General features: G+C 66.2%; 1 protein-coding gene across 1 annotated transcript; it reads left to right on the forward strand.

Annotated features, from left to right (window-relative positions):
- Positions 1-6,230: 6,230 nt before the first annotated feature.
- Positions 6,231-18,235, forward strand: EPS8L2 (EPS8 like 2). The gene is made up of 22 exons (XM_031943583.1): positions 6,231-6,268; positions 6,887-7,020; positions 7,135-7,287; positions 7,561-7,625; positions 8,765-8,926; positions 9,181-9,330; positions 10,323-10,402; positions 10,509-10,642; positions 10,845-10,921; positions 11,124-11,250; positions 11,358-11,446; positions 11,673-11,747; positions 11,975-12,123; positions 12,333-12,462; positions 12,612-12,724; positions 13,775-13,886; positions 14,014-14,115; positions 15,567-15,680; positions 16,516-16,621; positions 17,046-17,226; positions 17,455-17,587; positions 17,840-18,235. The coding sequence occupies exons 1-22, from the start codon at positions 6,231-6,233 to the stop codon at positions 17,915-17,917; spliced, it is 2,502 nt and encodes an 833-aa protein (XP_031799443.1). The 3' UTR covers positions 17,918-18,235.
- Positions 18,236-18,640: the final 405 nt, after the last annotated feature.

Below are 18,640 nucleotides of genomic sequence, written 5' to 3' on the forward strand. Positions count from 1 at the left end.
CCCACTTGTCCAGAACCAGCTGGGGGCAACGCTGGGGCTGGGGCTGGGAGCAACACTGGGAGTGTCTGGTTTGGGGGGGGAGTCTGAGGCAGGTTAGGGAAGGGGAGGGAGCCCTAGGGCTGTCGTGGGGGAGGGTAAGACCTTTGACCCCTCACGGACAGCCCTGCTGGATGACCCCCTTCACTCCCTGTTCTTGTCTAGGGCTGGGTCGTGAGGGGTCCGGAGGGGCTCAGCGCGCACCTTCTCACCGTTTGGAGGCTCCTGGTGCAGTCAGAGCCCCAGCCCCTCGGTCAGTCTGGCTCTAAAGGGTCCCCCTGAGGCCATGGGCCACTGGGCCCCCCTCCCTGCCACAGAAACAAAACTCCTTTGAGACCCGATTACCGGGACTTCCCCATGTCCTCGGGAAGAGTGAGCGGAGGCAGAAAAAGCCCCTCGCCTTTGCCCCCACAGAGGAGTGCGCCCTGGAGGGTAAAGGTCAGGGGTCCAGCTTCCAGGAGACCCAGCCGGACCTTGCGCCCCCCTCTGGCCGGCGGACAAAGCCTCCACCTTCTATATCGGCCAAGGCCACTAAAGTGGCCGGATACTCGGCTCCAGGGCTCTCAACGCCCTTGGTACCAGCCCTGCCCTTCCTCCCTCTGCCTCCGGCCCAGGGCGAGACTACTCTCCGGTCAGGGCGCCAGGCCCGGCCCCCCCACTAACGGACTGGCAGGAGGAGCCGGGAGGAGGAGCACCGCAGGCTGGAGGAGCCAGGAGGGGGAGCACTGCAGGCCCCGAGGAGTACCCCGGAGGGGGAAACAACTCTGATCCTGGGGGGGGGGGCCTCGGCCACCAAAGGGATGGGGCAGGACCCAGCAGCCATAGCCCAGGGGGGAGGGGCAGGATCTCCTCCAAGGAATGAGGGGTTGCTTGGATGGGGGGAAGGAGGAAGGGGTGCCCTCTACAGTAATGGGGCCTCAGGAAGGGGGGGCTGGTTCCGGACGGTCTGAGACAGCTGGAAGGTCAGTGGGGAGACGGGAGCAAGAAGGGAAGCTGGGAGAGGGCTGGTGAGATCCCCAAGGGAGTGGTCGGGGGAGAAGGGCGGAGGGGAGAGACTGAGGGCAGTGGGAACCTGGGAGAAGGGGACTAGGGTCAAAAGCCCCACCACGGGAGTTAGGGGGAGCAGGAAAGGAGAGGAGACAGTGTAGACGGGCCTCCGGGAGGTCAGCTCGGGGGGAAGACGAGGAGAGATGAAAGGGGGGGGCGGGAGGGCTCGCCCCTGGTCACCGCAGAGGTCAGCTCGAAGGAGGGGAGGAGGGCCAAAGGCGCCAGAGCCAGGGAGAGCTTGGCAAGCAATCCCGTTGGGTCTAGTGAAAGAGGGCCCGGGGTCCTGGCTGAGAGTGGGAGAGGAGGAGCCCCAGGGAACCTGAGGAGGCTGGGGAGGATGCCCTGGAAGCCGTCTCTGTACCACCGTGACCCCCTTGAGGGAGTCCCCCCTCCCCTGCAGAGGGAGAAGTGGAACGACCGCAGAGACGGTCAGGGATAGGAACGGGGGGAGGGGGGGAGGAGGCATAAAGAGTGAGCTGGGGGGCTTTGGGGATAACTCGCCACCTGGCGGACCGGACCCTGCTGGGAAAATTGGACACCAGTATGGCGGAAAGCAGGCCCTGGCCCACACCTCACACCCTGTGCCAAGATAAGGCCCAAGTAGGTTCATGATCTAGATAAAAAGAGTGAGATTATGAGCAAATGAGAATAAAGCATAGTTTGCCCCTCAGACCTGTGGAGGAGGAAGGGATCTGGCACCAAGAAGAACCAGATCATTACTGATCCCAAAATAGAAAGTTTTTATTAAGTTAAAAAGCTTTCGTACAAACAAAACTAATGCAGACGAGAGCAGAAGGGAAGCAACAAACGGGGAAAACATTTTTACATTCAAGACTTCTGAGAAAGGCCTCATTTCCAAAATACAGAGAGAACTGACTCTCGAAGAATTCAAGCCTTTTTCCAACTGATAAATGGTCAAAGGATATGGACAATTTTCAGATGAAGAAGTTGAAACCGTTTCTAGTCATATGAAAGGTGCTTTAAGTCACTACTGATCAGAGAAATGCAAATTAAGACAACTCTAAGACACCACTTCACACCTGTCAGATTGGCTAAGGTGACAGTGAAAGATAATGACAAATGTTGGAGGGGATGCAGGAAAACTGGGACACTGAGGCATTGTGGGTGGAGTTGTGAAGGAGTCCAGGCATTCTGGAGAGCAATCTGGAATTATGCCCCAAAAGTGATCAGACTGTGCATGCCCTGTGGTCCAGCAGTGCTGCTACTGGGCTTATACCCCAAGGAGATACTAAAGAAGGGAAAGGGGCCCGAATGTGCCAGAATGCTTGTAGTGGCCAGAAACTGGCCAGGGAGCGGGGCCCATCGGCTGGGGAGCGGCTGACCAGGCTCTGGGATACGAATGTGGTGGGATAGTGTTGTTCTCTGTTCCCACGTTCCCTCCAGCGTTCGTCAGGAGCCACTGCTAAGTGAAGTGAGCCCGGAGATCGCTGCCCCCGCCAACAGCAAGATTGTGATGATCAGTCCTGAGCGAGGGGGCTTTTCCCCCCAAGGAGATGATTCGGACCAATTTTGGTGACCTCGTGACGAAGAGGGCCACCTAGACCCAGAGAAAGAGCCGTGGGAACCGAGCAGGGACAAGAAAACATTCTCACTCTTTGTTGTTTGCTTGCATTTTCTCTTTTTTTTTTCATTTTTGATCTGATTTTTCTTGTGAAGCAAGATCATTGTATAAAATATGTGTACACATGGGATAGCCTCAGGGCCAAGAGGAGATGGCGGGGCAGTGTTTACAGAGGTTCTGGAGCCCCTGGGGGGGGAGCCACGGAGCTTCTAGAGCCCCTGGGGGGGGGGAGCCACGGAGCTTCTAGAGCCCCTCTGAGGGGGCAGGTTAAGGGCCTCCCTCCCCCGGGGGCGCTGGGGAGAGCCCCTCTGAGGCGGGGAGGCCGGCGGCCCTCTCCCGCTGGAGGCGGCAGGCAGTCGGCCCTTGCGCTGGGGCCGCTGCGCGGCTCGGCGCCGGCTCCCCCACGAAGGTGTCCCGGGGCGGATGGGCTCCCCGCTAGGAAGGCGGCGCTCCGCCCAAGGTGGCCCGGGGCTACCTCTGCGCGCCGCGCGCTCCCCCCGCTTCCCATTGTTTTTCCTCTTTCCTCCCCGACCTTCCTTCTCGGGCGGTGGCAGCTGGCCGCCCCTCCCGGGCCCTCCCCAGCTGGCTGGGCTAGGCTTTCCGGTTACACAGTAACCTGTTGCTCCGGTTCTCGTCCCACCTCCACTTGCCCCTCCCCTCCCGCCCCCCTCCCTCCCGCTCCTTGGACCAGACAGCCAGCGCTGCCCTCCGCCTGCTGCCTGCCTGCTGTGCCCCCCGCCAGTCCGGTGGCCGCGGGGCGAGCGCGAGCGGGGGCGAGCGGGGCCCGAGCGCAGCCAGGGATGAGCAGACAGTGACCGGCGAGCCAGCGGGCGCCAGGTGAGGCCGGGGCCCCCTCCGAGCTCCCCGCGGCGCCGGACTTGGGGAGGGGGCGAGGGAGCGGGGGAGCGCATCGAGAGCCGGCGTCCTCCTCCTGCCCGGGGGCCCCCGCCCCCGCCCCTGGCAGTGGCTCTTGAGGGTCATGGGGAGCGGTCCCGGCTGTGGGCCCCGGGCTGAGCCCCGTGCCCTGGCTCAGCGGGAGGTGGGCCCCGCGGGACCTGGCTGAGGGCTGCCGGTGGCCAAGGTCAGAAGCAGCTCTGAGGAGCAGGGCCGCGGGAAGGGCCCTGTGGGAGCCACCCCAGTGGGAGGCCGCCCTCGGCGCTGACTCAGTTTCCCCAGGGTCCCGGCAGGGGGGTGAGGGGAGCCGCCCTACGCTGGTTCTGCCTGAGGCTGTCACATCCCCCTCAGACCCAGCTGGGTGCCACCACGGGGCACACGCCCCCCCAGTCCCCGGGGCTCTGGGCCTAGAGCGGAGCCCAAACATTTCTCAGCGTCACCAAGACAGGAGGGGGAGGAGCAAGGAAGGTGGGGGGGTTTCCAGGGGTCCCCATCCACCAGAGCCCCCCGTGGGGATCCCCGCAGGGACGGGGGAGCAGGGGCCGCCCCAGCACTCCCTTCTCCCAGCATAAGGTCCAGCTGATGAGCTGCCCTTTGACTCCCTAGCCGTGGGAGCCCCAGGGGGCCTCCTCCTGGGCTGGGACTCAGGGTTCAAGTTCAGGTCCCGGCAGGGCCCTCGGCTGGGAGAGGGTGGGGCTCCGGCCCCTAAGGTGGCCCGGTCAGGTGCCCTGCCTCCTCCCTTCTGCTGGGGCTCAGGCTCCCCCTCGATGGGGGAATGGGGGTGAACGCCTTCCCACACAGGGAAACCAAGGCCAGGGCGGGCTGGGGTCATTCGGATGTTTCAGTCCGGTGGGCTTGCCATCCCCTCCCAAGCCCATTTTACAGATGAGGAGACTGAGGCAAGCAGAGAAATGGCTCGCCCAGAGTCACACAACTGGGAAGTGTCTGAGGCCAGATGGTAACCGGGGAGACGAGGCTGGCCCCGGCCCCCCATCGGTGGGTCAGCTCCGGGGCCTCCTGCCCCAAGCAGCCGGTCCTTGGGGAGGGGAGCCCGGGCCGAGAGCACGGAGGGGTGAAGGGCCACGCGGGGGCGGGGAGCCCCTCTCTCTGCTCCCAGCTCCCGCTGCGGACCTCCGCCTCCCGGTGGCTGCCCCTGGGGAGAGCGCTGGGCCCAGGCAGGCTCCAGGGGTGGGCCCTGGGGTCCTCCGGAGGGGGGCTGGCCCAGAGTGGGGGCGGCCCCCGCCCCTCCCCCCCTCGGTGGAGCCCAGCCCGCTGCCCCCTCCCAGAGGCCCCGAGAGAGACTGCCCGGGCCCAGCCCTCGCCCAAGGTCACCGGCGTCTGCGGCTCGGCTGGAGTTTGAACTGGGAGCTGGCGGGTGGCATTCCGCTGGCCTGTTTGGCTGCCTCTCCCTGCCCAGCTGGGGCAGGTTCTGGGCGCTGCCCTCCCCCCCCCCAGCCCTGCCCGGGCTGCCCTCCCGGGAGCCCCCAGACTCGTGACAATGGGGCACACAGGGAAGGGAGAAACCGGCTGGCCCCGAACCTCCCTCACCTTGTCCCCCTTCAGCGGTTGGGGACCCCACCGGGCCCTGCCTCTCCCTTTAGACTGTGAGGCCTTGGACAGAGTCCTCTGGGAGGGTGATGTGGGCTGAGGGGCGCTCCCCAGCACGCAGGAGCCCCTCCCCATCAGGCCCAGGGAGGAGGGAGGGCCCCGGCCGGGCAGGGTCCGAGGCAGAGTTGGGGGGGCCGGCGGCGGCGGCGGCAGCCTGGGCGGGCCCTCTGTCCTGGGGAATGTCTGGAATGTGTGGGCCTGTGCTGGGTGAGCCCCGAGTGTTTGTTCTATGGGATTCCTGGCCAGAGCGCGCATGGGGGGGCACAAGTCTGGGGGAGGGGAATGGGGGCCCTCATAGACACTCCCAGGGGATCAGGGCGGGGGAACACAAGTCTGGGGGGGAGAAAAAGGGGGGCCCTCATAGACACTCCCTGAGATGGGAGCAGGAACCGCCAGGCAGGGGAACACAAGTCTGTGGGGGAGAGGAAACGGGGAGGAAGGGGGCACCTAAGACACCCCAGGGGATGGGCGGGGAACACAAGTCTGGGGGGAGAAAAGGGGGCCCCTCTAGACACTTGAGATGGGAGAAATAGGGATCGGGGCGCCCCACACAGCCAGTGTCTGGATGTTTGACCCTTTGAGCTGGCGAGTCTGGCTGCCCCTTGCCGGGGCCCCACCCTTGGGAGGATTTGGCCAGGAGCCCTTTCCTGGAGTCTCTGGCCCTCTTAAATCCTCGGGGAAACCAGAGGCACTTAATAAATGCGTATTGACTGGAAGGGACACATTCTTCCTGACCTCCCTGGTGAGCAGCCGTCACTCAGCTTGGGAGAGCTCAGGGGGAAGGGTGGAGTAAGAGCATTCATTCAATGACTGGCTCTCCAGGAATCCCCATTTAACAACCGGCTCTCCAGGAATCCAGTACACCTGACACATTTGCAGAAGCATCCCCGAGCTCTTCTTGGGTCCAAGGGAGCCCAAGTGGTGGATGTGAATCCCCTGCTGAGCGCGACAGCGGCTGGGTCCCAGAGGCGGGGAGGTGCAGGGGTGGACAGGGAGGCACCACGGCCAGCTCCTGGAGCCTCTTCCTTCCTCTCCCTCCCAGCTGGACAGCTCCCGGGCCGCCATGAACCACTTAGGATCCCTGAGCGCCAGATCGGCCAAGTGAGCAGGGGCTGGCCAGAAGGGGAGGCCGGGGGGGGGGAGGGCAGGAGGCCCGGGTCCCCTCCCCGCAGGGCAAGTGGGGCATCGGAGGGCTGGCGCTGAGCGCCAAGGACCAGGGAGTCCCCCTTCCAGGCCCTGTCTGTGATTGGAAATGGGACGAGATGCGGGGTCCAGGCAGCCGCCTCCTGTGGCAGAAAACTGGGGGAGGGAGGGAAGGAGGAGAGAGGGAGGGAGGGAAAGAGGGAGGAAGGGAAGGAGAGGGAAGGAGGGAGGAAGAGAGAGAGGGAAGGAGGAAGGGAGGGAGGGAGGGAAGAAGGGAGGAAGGGAGGGAAAGAGGGAGAGAAGGAAAGAGAGAGGAAGGGAGGGAGGGAGGGAGGGAAGGAGAGAAGGAAAGAGAGAGGAAGGAGGGAGGGAGGGAGAGAGGGAAAGAGGGAGGAAGGGAGGGGAGAGAGGGAAGGAATAACCATTTGTGGAGCCTGGTCACTGGAGATACAGAGAAAGGCCTTCAAGGCCTGCCAGGCGGGAGGGAGCTGCCTATGGGGGAGACAAGCTATGGAGAGGGATGGGGGGGGGCGCCTTGAAAAGTGGGACTTAGCTGGGACCCACCTTCTGGCCCAGGAGATCAGTCCAGTCCCCTAGTGCCCCTGCAGGGGCACAGTCTACTCTGGAGGGGGCTCCCCTGGCCCTTTGCGGGGCGGGGTCTGCTCTCTGTGGGGGCTCCCAGACCGCTGGACCCAGGTATCCTCAGCCATGTAAGGGGAGCCGCCTTTACTTATTCATTAACTTTGCTTCCCCTGGGGCTCTGCCTCCAGAATCAGTTGCAACCAGATCCCTGAGCTTCTGTTCGTTCTTGTCTGTCTGTGAAGGCCCCTGGGGCGGGGAGGTCCGGCCTTCGGTCCCCCTGCTGGACTCAGGGCTGCAAAAGATGGGCGCTTCCCTGGGGGGGGGGCCACGGGGCAGGAGCCCTGACCCCGGGGGCTGCGCTTGTCGTGGGGGGAGGGCGCTGAAGGGCCCCTCAGGTGGGGGGAGGGTGTCGGTGCAGGCTTGTGGTTCCTGGCCAAGAAACGGGGGAGGGGAGAGGTGTGACGCCTTTGGGTTCTGGACATAATTGTGGTCCCGATGCAAATGTATGAAAAGGGCGCACCTGGCTCCCCGTGGAGGGGAGCTGGGAGGGAGCCAGAGCCTGGCCCGGGTCCGCAGAGGAAGGGAAGGGAAGCTGCCCCCCTGCTTCTCCGGGGGGCGGGGCCAGTTCCCCCCAGGCCCAGGCCCACGCCCCGGTCCTTGCGTTTCAGAGCAAAGGAAGAAATACTCCAACTCCAACGTCATCATGCAGGAGACGTCCCAGTACCACGTTCAGGTGAGGGGGGCTTCCATCCCAGGGCCCCCCAAGAACTTCCTCAGAAGAGAGAATGAGGCGCGGAGAAAAGGGGGAAACGAAGCCCTGATGCAGAGGGGTCGGCTCAGGCTCGAGGCCTGGGGATGCCGGGGCTCTCCCCTGGCCTTGGCCCCCCTCCCGCGTCCTGGAAGGAGGCAGGGACAGACCTTTGGGGAGCCCCGGGCCCCTGGAGGGCAGCTGGGAGGCGCCTAGCCCCGGGTCCAAGGCTCAGGCCCAGTTAGGAGAGTGAATCACCAAGGAGACGGCACACGGAAGTCAGCCGACTTGAGGGGAAAACCCGGGCCTTGCCAGTCCTCCGCCTCGTGCCGGCTCAGGAACCAGGAACAGAAAGCCCAGTGACCCCAGCAAGGCTTCCGAGCAGGCCGTTAACCAGTAACTCGGGCTGGGCTTTCCAGCCCAAGGCCGGCAGTTTGGGAGCTCAGGCCACCGGAGCCAACTTCCTGCTTGGCAGCTCAGCTTCCCCCTGCCCTCCGGGGCCCACAGGTCCTCAGCCTGTCTCCCCCCACCTGTGTCCCTGTGCTCTGGGGCAGTGGGGGGGTTTGGGTCCCCCTCCCCCACTGCATCCCTGTACTTTAGAGGAGGGAGGGCCTGGGGTCCCCCTCCCCACTGCATCCCTGTAGTTTGGGGGGGGGCTGGAGGCACCTCTGCGGGAAGACTTGGGCCCTCTGGGTGCCAGGGAGAAAGGCCAGTGCCCTTGGAGAGGGGTTAGGGGCCGAAGCCGTTGGTCCCGGGGACTTCCCCCCTCTTCTCCATCTGGCAAATGAAGGGCCTGGTCGGGGACGGGGCCCCAGGCGAGGGGCTCTGTAATACAGAGGCTGCCCCACCTGCAGCCTGAGGTGGAAGAGGAGAGGGACCCGGGGCTGCCCGGGGCGCACCGAGGTCCCCCGGATTCTGGCCCCCCTCACTCCCGCAGCCCCGGCCGGCGGAGAAGCGGGATGGGCTGGAGGGGGGAGGCAGCCACCAGCTGCGCGTAGCCCCGCCCCTTTCTCCCACCTGGCCCACAGACAGGCTGAGGAAGGGGCGCGTGCCAGCCAGACCCGCTCCCTCCGCGCCCCTTCCAGACGCCCCTCCCCCGCTCACGGCCCCCTCCCCGCCCTCAGCATCTGGCCACGTTCATCATGGACAAGAGCGAGTCCATCGTCACGGTGGAGGACGCCGTCCGCAAGCTGGTCCAGCTGAGCTCCAAGGAGAAGATCTGGACCCAGGAGATGCTGCTGCAGGTCAACGACTCCTCCCTGAAGCTGCTGGACTGCGAGTCCCAGGTAAGGCCGGGCAGGTGGGAGGGGCGCGGCTGGGGAGGCCAAGGGGAGGCCCAGGGGGAGGACAAGGGGGGAGGCGAAGGGGAGGCCGGGGAGGGTTTAGGGGCGAGCCTGCCGGGCCTGGGATTCACGGCGGGGCCGTAGACACTGGCCGTGGGCGGAGGCGCTGTCATTTACACATGGGCTCGCACCTCGCCGCTGTTCCCACGGGGAATCGGAGGGGGCCCGGCCGGCGCTGAAGGTGGGCGCCCCGGCAGGAGGAGCTGGAGCACTTCCCGCTGGGCACGGTGCAGCACTGCCAGACCGTGCTGAACCAGCTGCGCTACCCCTCCGTGCTGCTGCTGGTGTGCCAGGACTCGGAGCAGCACAAGCCCGACGTGCACTTTTTCTACTGCGACGAGGTGGAGGTGAGCCCTCGCCCCTCCCCGCCCGCCTGCGCCCCCCCCTTCCCCCCCACCGCTTCCCGGGCAATCCGCCCGCCGGGACCGCTCTTTCGGAGCCTCGGAGCCGAGAGAACCCTGCGCTCCGGAGTTCCCTGCCGAGTTCCACTCAGGGCTCCCGGGCGCTTCCTTACTGGGGGCACCATTTCCTCGTCTGTAAAGGGAGGGGGGCGGCCCCTCCCTCCCTGAGCTGCTGGGCTTAAAGCTCTGCGGGTGTCTGAAGGGGGCGGGGGCCGCAACGGGGTCGAGCTGGAGCCGAGGAGGGGATGGGGGGCGCAGGGAAAGACTTCCAGTCCGAGGTGGCCCTGGGTCCGAGGGGGGCGGGGATGAGGGGGGGAGCGGCGAGAACCCAGTGCTCAGATCCGGATTGAGCCGACCATGAGTTTCACAAACGAGGAAACCAAGTCAGGATCACATGGCTGGTCATTCATTTGCACTCCAGGCCTCAAGTCCCCTGTCCAAGTGCCACCCACCCCACTGTGCGGGGCCTGCCGGGAGAATAGGGAAGGGGGGGTAACCCCAAGGAAGGTCTCAGACTGAGCAGAAGCTGAGAGGGAGGAGGAGGACCTGCTGGGGAGAGCGGCCCGCGGGGCGGCCCCGGGGGGACGGCCACATGGGGGGCACAGGGCCACGTGGGGGGGCGCACAGAGCCACGGAAGGGCAGCCCCGGGAGGGCCACCAGGGGCATCTGGCCCCGGAGTCATGTGGATGAGGAGCGTGACCCCAAGAAACTCATTCTACAGCTTCAAACCAGCTCAATGCGGGAATGTCCTTCAGTGCGCCCTCCCCCAGGCCCTCACGCCCCCCATCGCACCAGAGCCGGCACGCCCCTCCTCCACGTGCCCCACATTCCCACTCATTCAGACCCACCCCTACGCCCCGCTCAGACGCTCCCGCTCGCAGCAGCCCCTGCCCCCTCGCCCCCTCCCCGCCCTGAATCGACTCCCTGCCGCCCCCAGGCAGAGCTGGTGCACGAAGACATCGAGAGCGCGCTGGCGGACCGCCGGATGGGCAAGAAGATGCGGCCGCAGACGCTCAAGTGAGGAGGAGTCCGGGGAGGAGGGCGGGGTGGGCGGGAGGAGGGGTCAGGCCCCTCCCCCGCGGAGGAGCCCCGGCCCCGCCCTGACCTCCGCGCTGTCCCCCAGGGGCCACCAGGAAAAGATCCGGCAGCGCCTCTCCATCCTTCCGCCGGCCCGAGGGCCTGCGCCCATCTCCTTCCACAGAGACGCCGGCTGCTCCAAGAACCGCGTAGCTGCTCCCGTGCCCCTCAGTGCGCCAGGTAGAGACGGACTGGGCCGGGCCCCTCCCTCCTTCCCTGGCAAGGCAGAGACCGAGGGGCCTCCACGCCCGCCCCAGGACCTAGAGGGGCTGCCCGGCCCTTGGCCCCCCACTGGTCTGGGGTCCGGGGCCCATCTCATCGCCCCCACAACGCTTCCTCAGGGTGGGGGGGCTGGTATCCAAGAGGCTCTTCTCCCCCCCAGATTATGGGCGAAGAGACTCGGGCTCTCAGGAAGAGGAGCCCAGGGCTCTCCTGGCCCAGAAGATCGAGAAGGAGACGGTGAGTGTCAGGGCCCCAGACTCCAGCCCCGAGCAGTCCCTGTGGAGGGGACCGGTGAGGGGGAGGGGCTCCCCCCCCCCCCGGTGAGCTGGGAGAGGGGCCGGTGGGGTGAAGACATTCAGACCCCTTCCCTGGAGGGGGGAGGGGGCAGGGGGCCCACCCTGAGGGGCTGTGCCAGACTGAGCCTCCCACCCCCTTCCAGCAAATCCTCAACTGCGCCCTGGATGACATCGAGCTGTTTGTGGCCCGCCTGCAGAAGGCGGCAGAAGCCTTTCGGCAGCTCAACCAGAGGAAGAAGGGAAAGAAGAGCAGGAAGAAAGGGCCGGCAGGTGGGGGGCTCACCTGGAGTGGGGGTGCACAGGGTGGGGGGCTCACCTGGAGTGGGGGAGCGGGGTCCTACCCAGTGCCTCCTCACACGCTCTCCTCCCTCTCCCAGAGGGGGTCTTGACCCTCAGGGCCAGGCCCCCCTCCGAGGCCGACTTTGTCGACTGCTTCCAGAAAATGAAGCTGGCCCTCAACCTGCTGGTGAGCACTGCTCCGCCCCCCTCAGTGGGACCCCGGGGTTCTCCCCTCCCTCGCCTATATCTGCTGGGGGGAGACTCCAGCCCCCTGGCCACAGAGAAGAGCCGCCGCCGCCCCCAGCCCCGCTTCTGCCCGGTCTCCCAATGGGAGTGCGGTGTCCCAGCACCATTGAGCTCCCGACCCCAGGGTCTGTGGCCGGGCGCCCCCCCAAGCACTCCCCTTTCTCCAGGCCAAGCTGAGAAAGCACATCCAGAATCCGAGCGCTGCTGAGCTGGTCCACTTTCTCCTGGGCCCCCTGGAGCTGGTAACTAAGCCCTGGGGGCTGGCGGGGTTTGCAGAGGAAGGGCCCCCCAAGACCGCGGGGCAGACCCCTCCCCACACGCAGGCCTCCCCTGCAGCCGTAGCCTCGCGGCCGAGGGGAGGACGGTCAGCCGGGGCTGGGCTGGGGGGTCCGAGCCTGGTCTGAGCACTAGAAAGCAGGAAGTGGGGCTCCCGTTCCCGTGCCCTGAGCCCGCGTCCTGCCGATCCTAGATCATCAACAGCTGTGGGGGCCCTGACATAGCCCGCTCCGTGTGCAGCCCCCTGCTGTCCCGAGACACCGTGGACTTCCTGAAGGGCCACCTGATTCCCAAGGAGATGGCCCTGTGGGAGTCGCTGGGAGAGACATGGACCCGCTCTCGGTGGGACATGGGGGAGGCGGGGGTGGGGGCTGCGCTGGGAGGGGGGGAGAGTGGGGCAAGGGGGGGGGGAGCGGGGCAGGGCAGAGGGGGCGGGGGGGGGGACTGGGTCAGAGGGGGGTAGGGCAGGGAGGCAACGCAGGAAGCCAGGGGCAGACAGAGCCGGGGCACCTGCCCGCTCACCATATGCTGCTCCCACTGTGTCCCCCCAGGGCCGAGTGGCCTCGAGACGCCCCCGTGCCCCCCTACATCCCAAAGTTCCACAACGGCTGGGAGCCCCCGTTGGACGTGCTGCAGGGGGCCCCCTGGGAGGTGGAAGGTGGGCCACTGCCAGACACTGAGGTCAGTCTGACCACGACGCCCGGGGCGGCTCTGCTGGACTGGATCCATCTGCAGGGATGGGGCTGGGGGAGGCGCCTGAGCCGGGCAAAGCAGCCCCCAAGGTGCGCCCCCGTGTGTTAACCCGGCCTCTCCCTCCTGTTTCCCCATAGCTGAGCCCGGCCAACGGGGCCCCTTACCGCCATTCCCTGAGGCACAGCCCGGGCCCCGAGCCTGCGCCCCTCGGAGACGGCTTCCCGCCAGGGGGCTCCCCCAACACCAACAGGTACCCCACATACCCCCCCCCCCCGGGGCCAGGGCCGTCCTTCAATAAGGGGCCGCTGCCACGAGGGGGCAGTGGCCACCTTTGTCTGCCCAAGCCTGCCGGCTCGGTCCCAAGAGCTCTGGAGCTGGGCTGGGAGCCCCCGTCGTCCTTGGAACCGAAGTCTCAGCTGGTCCCCGGTTAGGCAGGACCGCAGCCAGACCGGGGTCTGGGGCCCCCTCCCGCTCCACTTCTGTTGTAGCAGAAAAGGAATCGGGGTCTGGGGCAACAACTGCCCCCCTGAGGCCCCTGTAAACTGGGGGAGTGAGGGGGTCTTCAGAAAGAGGGTCCCCAAGTCAGGCAAGCCCGCGGGGCCCCTCCCAAAGCTGTTGCCATCAGAAAGGGCGACTTCACAATTTCTGATGAGAGCGCCCTATCCCTGCCCCCAAAAAGGAGCAGTCAGGAGACCTCCCACTACGCTTTTCTGAAGGGCATTGCTCCTGGCAACCTCTAGAGGCCTCCCCCCCCCATGCTGGCCAACTGAGGGGTTGGCTCAGCAGCATCCAGCAAGCATTCCCCCCGAGCTGGGGGAGCTGCAGGGGGCCCAGTGGTACCCAAGCCCCCCGCACGTGTGCCACCTTCTCAGAGGGGGGGCCTGGCCGCCCTCCTCTGCCCGGGCACCCTGTGCCTCTGGCCAGGCTCTCTTCCCTCTGCATCAGCACGCCCCCCTGGGCCTTGCCCTAAGAGCCTCCGTGTGCCTGCTGGGGTCCGGCACCCCCCACCGTGGACACAGGGCCCCTTTTCTGCCCTTATAAACGGCCCGCCGGGAGCATCTGTGTCCAGGAGGGGCCCTTCTCTTGATAGACTTCTTGGGCCGAGGCTGATTTCTTCCAGAATAAAACTACCCTAAGACAACTTAGGAAACTCCTCCTGGCCCAGCAGACCCTTCCCTCCTGGCTTTGCCTCTTCTGGCAGCACTTGGAGACTTCAGAAAATGGGGAGCCCCCAGCACAGGAGAAGGGGACACCTTGGGGTCTGAGATCCCTGTTCCAGAGAGTGACCCCCTGGGCTCAGCCTCCAGGGGCTTGTAGGAAGGGGAGCCCCCAGGAGCCGGATGGTGACCCGCAGGCTCTTGGCCTCTGGGGGCTTGTTAGAAGGGGAGCCCCCCAGCATCGGGAGCCGGACGGTGACCCCCCGGGCTCTTGGCCTCCGGGACGAGGAGTTTCTGGGGTCCTTTAGTAATGTTCCCATGAGGGAAGTTTTCCTTCAGAGGGCAGAGGGGTTGTTGGGGTTTTGGTTTTCTGTTTCCGCAGGGTGGGACTGGGTACCGTTTGCCCGAGGTGAAGAGGAGAGGAGGCCCCCGGTTTGCTTTTGGTTGGCAGCTTTGCCTGGGCCTGCCTGAGGGAGGAAAGCGGGTGAATTTTGTTTCCCATTTTTCTGGAGATTGTGTTTTTTGTGGGGGCCGGGGGGGAGAGTCCCTGAGGCCCCTGTTTCTTTGTAGGGAGATTTTGAGGGGGATATGGCAAGTTTGCCAAAAAGGTTACTTAAAGGGAAAGAACGAATTGTCCGGTTTAAGGATAGATTTTGGAGGGGTTTAGGTTTTCCTTCTGGGTGGGGGTAGGGTGCCCAGGGTAAGAGGGGTTTGAAGATGATGGCCTTTTTCCATTGGGGACGGGAGGGGGGAGGGGGGAGGCAGGGAGGAGGAAGTGGGAAGAGGGGAGGGGCAATGTTGGTGGGGAGAAGGGGAAGGGGAGGGGGGGGAGGGGGGGCAGGAGGGGAGGGGGGAGGAGTGAATAGGAGGAGGGGGAACAGTTAGTGTCGGCAGGAGGGGAAGGCCGGGAGAGGAAGGGAAGCGGTCAGTGTGGCAGGAGGGGGAGGCCAGGGGAGGGGGGGAATGGTCAGTGGTGGCAGGAGGGGGAGGCTGGAGGAGGAGGGTGAGCGGTCAGTGTTGGGGAGCCTGTAGCTCTGCCCTTGCCTTCCCTCCTGCATTTGCTCATCTCTGGGCTGAGACCTTAAGGGAGCCTCCCTGATTGACCAGGAGCCCCAGGGACAGAGCCCTCAAGCCCCTTCTATACCCCAGCAGCCAAGAGGGTGGGGGGAATGAGAGAAATCCCGGTCCCCAGAAGACAAAGGAACGCGGCGGGCCAGAGCTCGGCCAAGCCAGACACGGCCAGGCCAGCACATCTGCAGGGGGTGGGGACGGGCAGAAGGGAGAAGGGCACAAGACCTGGGCCTGGGCTGAAGCCTCTGGGGGCTCCTTCCGGGGCTGCTCGCTCCCCCAAGCTTCCCCAGGCTCTCCTGTGGCCCGAATCCAGGCCATCTGCTCTGGGCTTGGTATATGAATAGCGTGGAACAGGTGGGGGGGGGGGGTGACACACAGGGAGCCCAGCCTGGCTTAGCAGGAGGAAGGGAGCCTGGGAGGGGGCGGCCCTGGGGGGCCAGTGGGCCGGAATCACCTTGGACCCCCCCCCCCGTGCCACTTCTCCCCCACAGACCCTGTGGGTGTGAGCCCGGGGTGGGGGGGCGGGCGACATAGATCCCTGCCAGACCCTCTGCAAGGGCGGCTTCCCTTCCGGGGCAGCAGGCGGATCGTCCGGGTTCTAGTCCTGGATCCCCTGGGGCCGTCCTCAGGCCTACAGCAAGTTCTCTCTCCTATCTGGTCTCTGCTGTTTCCTCTGTAAAAAGCAGGTGATCTGTCAGGGCCCCCCGCGGCCGGCCCGGCCCTAGGAAGTGGGACCCCTCAGCCCAGTGGGCCCAGCGAGGTGGCCGGGGGCCGTCTGGGCAGGAGGGGGCTTGCCTTAGCAGAAGGGGGGGGCCGGTCTGGGCTGGCAGGGGCGCCTGGAGCTGACCCCCACCCCCTGCCCAGGTGCTGGAAGACAACAAGCAGTGGTGGAAGCTGAGGAACCGCAGCGGACAGGCCGGCTACGTGCCCTTCAACATCCTGGACGCCATCAGCCCAGAAGACGCCCTCAGTGAGCAGGTGGGGAGCCAGCCCGTCTAGACCCGCCCTTTCTTCCTACGGGGGGGGGGGGGGGGGAGCACGGGAACAGAGCGGGCTTGAGGAGGGGGAGGCCGGAGACTGCCGAGGGCGCCCAAGCGAGCCCTGAAGGATGGTGGGGACTCGGGGGCAGAGGCTGAAAGCTGAATGGGGGAGGGGCACTGGAGAATGGCCTCAAAGGGACCAGGGAGGCAGCAGTGACCCCAGACGGCCGGTGGGGGGGGGGGGGGGGGGGGGGGGGGCAGAGGAAGGGGCTGGAGACCCCACGGGAGCTGGGGGGCTCAGCCAGCCAGCAAAGGGCCACAGACAGTCCTGGGGGTCATCCAAGAGCACCCCAAAAACCAGCACAGGGAGAGCGTCCAGCCCAGAAGCACTCGGCCCTGCTGGGCAAGTGGCTGAGAAATCCCAGGCAGCCGGAGGGGGCCCTTCAGGGCGGGGGAGGCAGCAGAGGCACAGAATGGACCTGGATGGCCTTTTCCCGTGTTTACCTGCAAAAGGGAAAACTTGAGACGGTTCTGCCCAGTCAGAGGCTTGTGGAGGAGAGAGAGGGGCCGGACACACCTGCAGACAGGGGAGAAGGAGGCAGAGGGGGGGGGGGGGGGGGGGGGGAAGAGGGCCCCTGGTCAGGGGGAGGGTCCCTGGGGGGGAGAGAGCCCCTAGGGGCCCAGGAAGCACGCCGAGGGGAGTGCTCCACCTGGAGTCCCGGGGCCAGGGTCAGGCTGTCCTGGTCTCCACTGCTCACTCAACTCTCTGGACGCCCAGAATTTTCCCAAAGGCCCGGAACCCCCAATCCCAAACCAACCTCTCCCTCTGCCAGGAGAACCAGAAGTACCGCGGGGACCTGAGTCCCCGGGGCCCAGGCCCCACCAGCCCCTTCCACAAGCTGCCCCTCAGCTACCCCGGGAACAAGGATGCCAAAGAGCGTGAGTCACTGAGGAGCAGGGACTGCTGCTCTCTGGGCCCGGGCTCCCCCTGGGAGAGACAGCCCGCCTGGGGCTCGGGAGAGGCCAGAGAGGCAGCGGTCAGTGGGGGAAGGGCTCCGGAGGCTCCGGGAAACTGAGGCTGAGCTGGGGGAGGGGAGGCCCGCAGGAGACAGGCCCCCAGGGAGCCACAGCCCCCCCCCCCCCCAGTGTCCTCAGGCTGCTGGAGAGGTCCTTGCCCTTTCTCTCCCAGGGTGGGAAGGAGGCTGGAGGAGGCCCCCAGGTAGGACAGGGCCCGGGGAGGGGACAGGACACCAACTCCTCCCGGAGGGGGGATGGGGGCAGTGGGGATGCGCAGACCAGTGTGAGGGTCTCCCCACCCCCGTCTGAGGCCCAGCCGCAAGCCCCCACCTCTGGGTCCTCACAGAGCTCATCCACCACATGGACGAGCTTAACCACGAGCTCATCATGAAGATCACCAACTCCCGGGGGCAGCCTCCGCACAGGAACTTCCGGGTCGAGAAGAGCAGGCCGGCGGCCCCGCTGACCTATGACTCCAGTGCCCAGGAGGTCAGGATGTGGCTGGAAGCCAAGTCCTTCAGCCCAGGGTGAGTCCCCGGGGACTGTTGTGGGGGGCCCTCAAATGCCAGACTGAGCCCCTGGAAGTCATTGTGCCTCATTAGGAAGGCCACAGAAGCAGATGGGAACGGTGCCCGTGCCCATCCATGCCCATCAGTGCCCATCCATGCCTGCCCAAGTCCATGCCCAACTGTGCCCACCCATCTGGAGGCTGAGGGCCCCACTGCCACCCTCACCCTGTGCCCCCTTCCTCCCAGGATTGTGGAGCACCTGGGCATCCTGACGGGCGCCCAGCTCTTTTCCCTTAACAAAGAGGAGCTGAAGAAAGTGTGTGGGGACGAGGGTGCCCGTGTCTACAGCCAGCTGACTGTGCAGAAGGGCTTCCTGGAGGTCAGACCCCCCCTCCCCCACCCCCCACTCCCCCCACCCCAGTGCCTGGCTGTCTCTGCTTCAGTCTATCTGTCCTTCTCTGCAGGGCTTCCTCAAGGCTCCCCTGCCAGGCAGTCCTCCCCATCCCTTCCCCCTCCTCTCTCCCATCTCTCCTCCCCTTCCTCCTCCCTCCTCCTCCCTCTGCCCCCTTCCCTCCCCTCCCCCCAGCCCCCTGGCCAGACTGACAGCCGCCGGCCTCTGTTTCCCCTGCAGAAGAACCAGGCTGGGTCGGAGCTCGAGGAGCTGCTGCAGAAGTTCCAGAAGAAGACCATGGAGGAGGGCCAGAGCTAGGCCTTGGGGGGCGGGGAGGGGCGGGGCCCCGCTGCTCTGCTGACCCCGCCCGCCTCAGGATAGGGCGAAGTATTATCGCGCTGTTCCTGCTGTTTTCTGGGGAGGACGCTCGGCGTGGGGGCAGCCGGCCCGGCCCCCCGGCCCCCGTCCCCGCCCCCGGCCCCCGGGCCAGGCCCCCCCCCCCTCCTTTCCCCCCCCCCCCACTTCCTGAGAACGCTGCTGCACCTGCTCTGGGCCCGGACCCGGAAGGAGACCCCCATCTGGCCCTCCGGACATCTCCGGCCGCTTCTGTGAGCGCCGCCCAGGAGGGCTCCCAGACCCCCCCCAAGCTCCAGACCGACCCCCTCCAACAGATTCCGAGCCCCCCCCTCGCCCGGGCCTCCGAGCCCCGCCTCCTTCCCCCCCCCTCCGTCCCACACCCCCTACTTGGGGGCCAATTAAGAAGCTTGGGCCGGTTCCCAGCCCCGCCCACTTCTGCCCTGGGGCGCGACGCAGCTCTCTCTGGGGGACCCGCTGCCCTGCTCCCCTTCTGCTGCAATTCAGAATGAGAGGCTCTTCCTGCACAGTGCGGGGCTGCCCCCCGGATCCCCCACAGCCTCTTCCTGGCCTCAAAGCTCCTGGCGCAGCGGCGTCCTCGGGGAGGGCCGGGAGCCCCTCTGTGCCGGCCTTGGGCCTTGAGAGGAATTGGGGGGGGGACCCAAGGTGGCTGTGGTGAGGACGTTC

Source organism: Sarcophilus harrisii, chromosome 6 (assembly GCF_902635505.1).
Source record: "Sarcophilus harrisii chromosome 6, mSarHar1.11, whole genome shotgun sequence".
Lineage (NCBI taxonomy): Eukaryota > Metazoa > Chordata > Mammalia > Dasyuromorphia > Dasyuridae > Sarcophilus > Sarcophilus harrisii.

Coding starts and splice junctions, on each gene's coding strand:
- EPS8L2 (XM_031943583.1), top strand. CDS start 6,231: ATGAACCACTTAGGATCCCTGAGCGCCAGATCGGCCAA. Junction 10,403..10,508: donor ATGCGGCCGCAGACGCTCAA/GTGAGGAGGAGT, acceptor GCTGTCCCCCAG/GGGCCACCAGGAAAAGATCC. Junction 13,887..14,013: donor CCAGCATCGGGAGCCGGACG/GTGACCCCCCGG, acceptor CTGTTTCCGCAG/GGTGGGACTGGGTACCGTTT.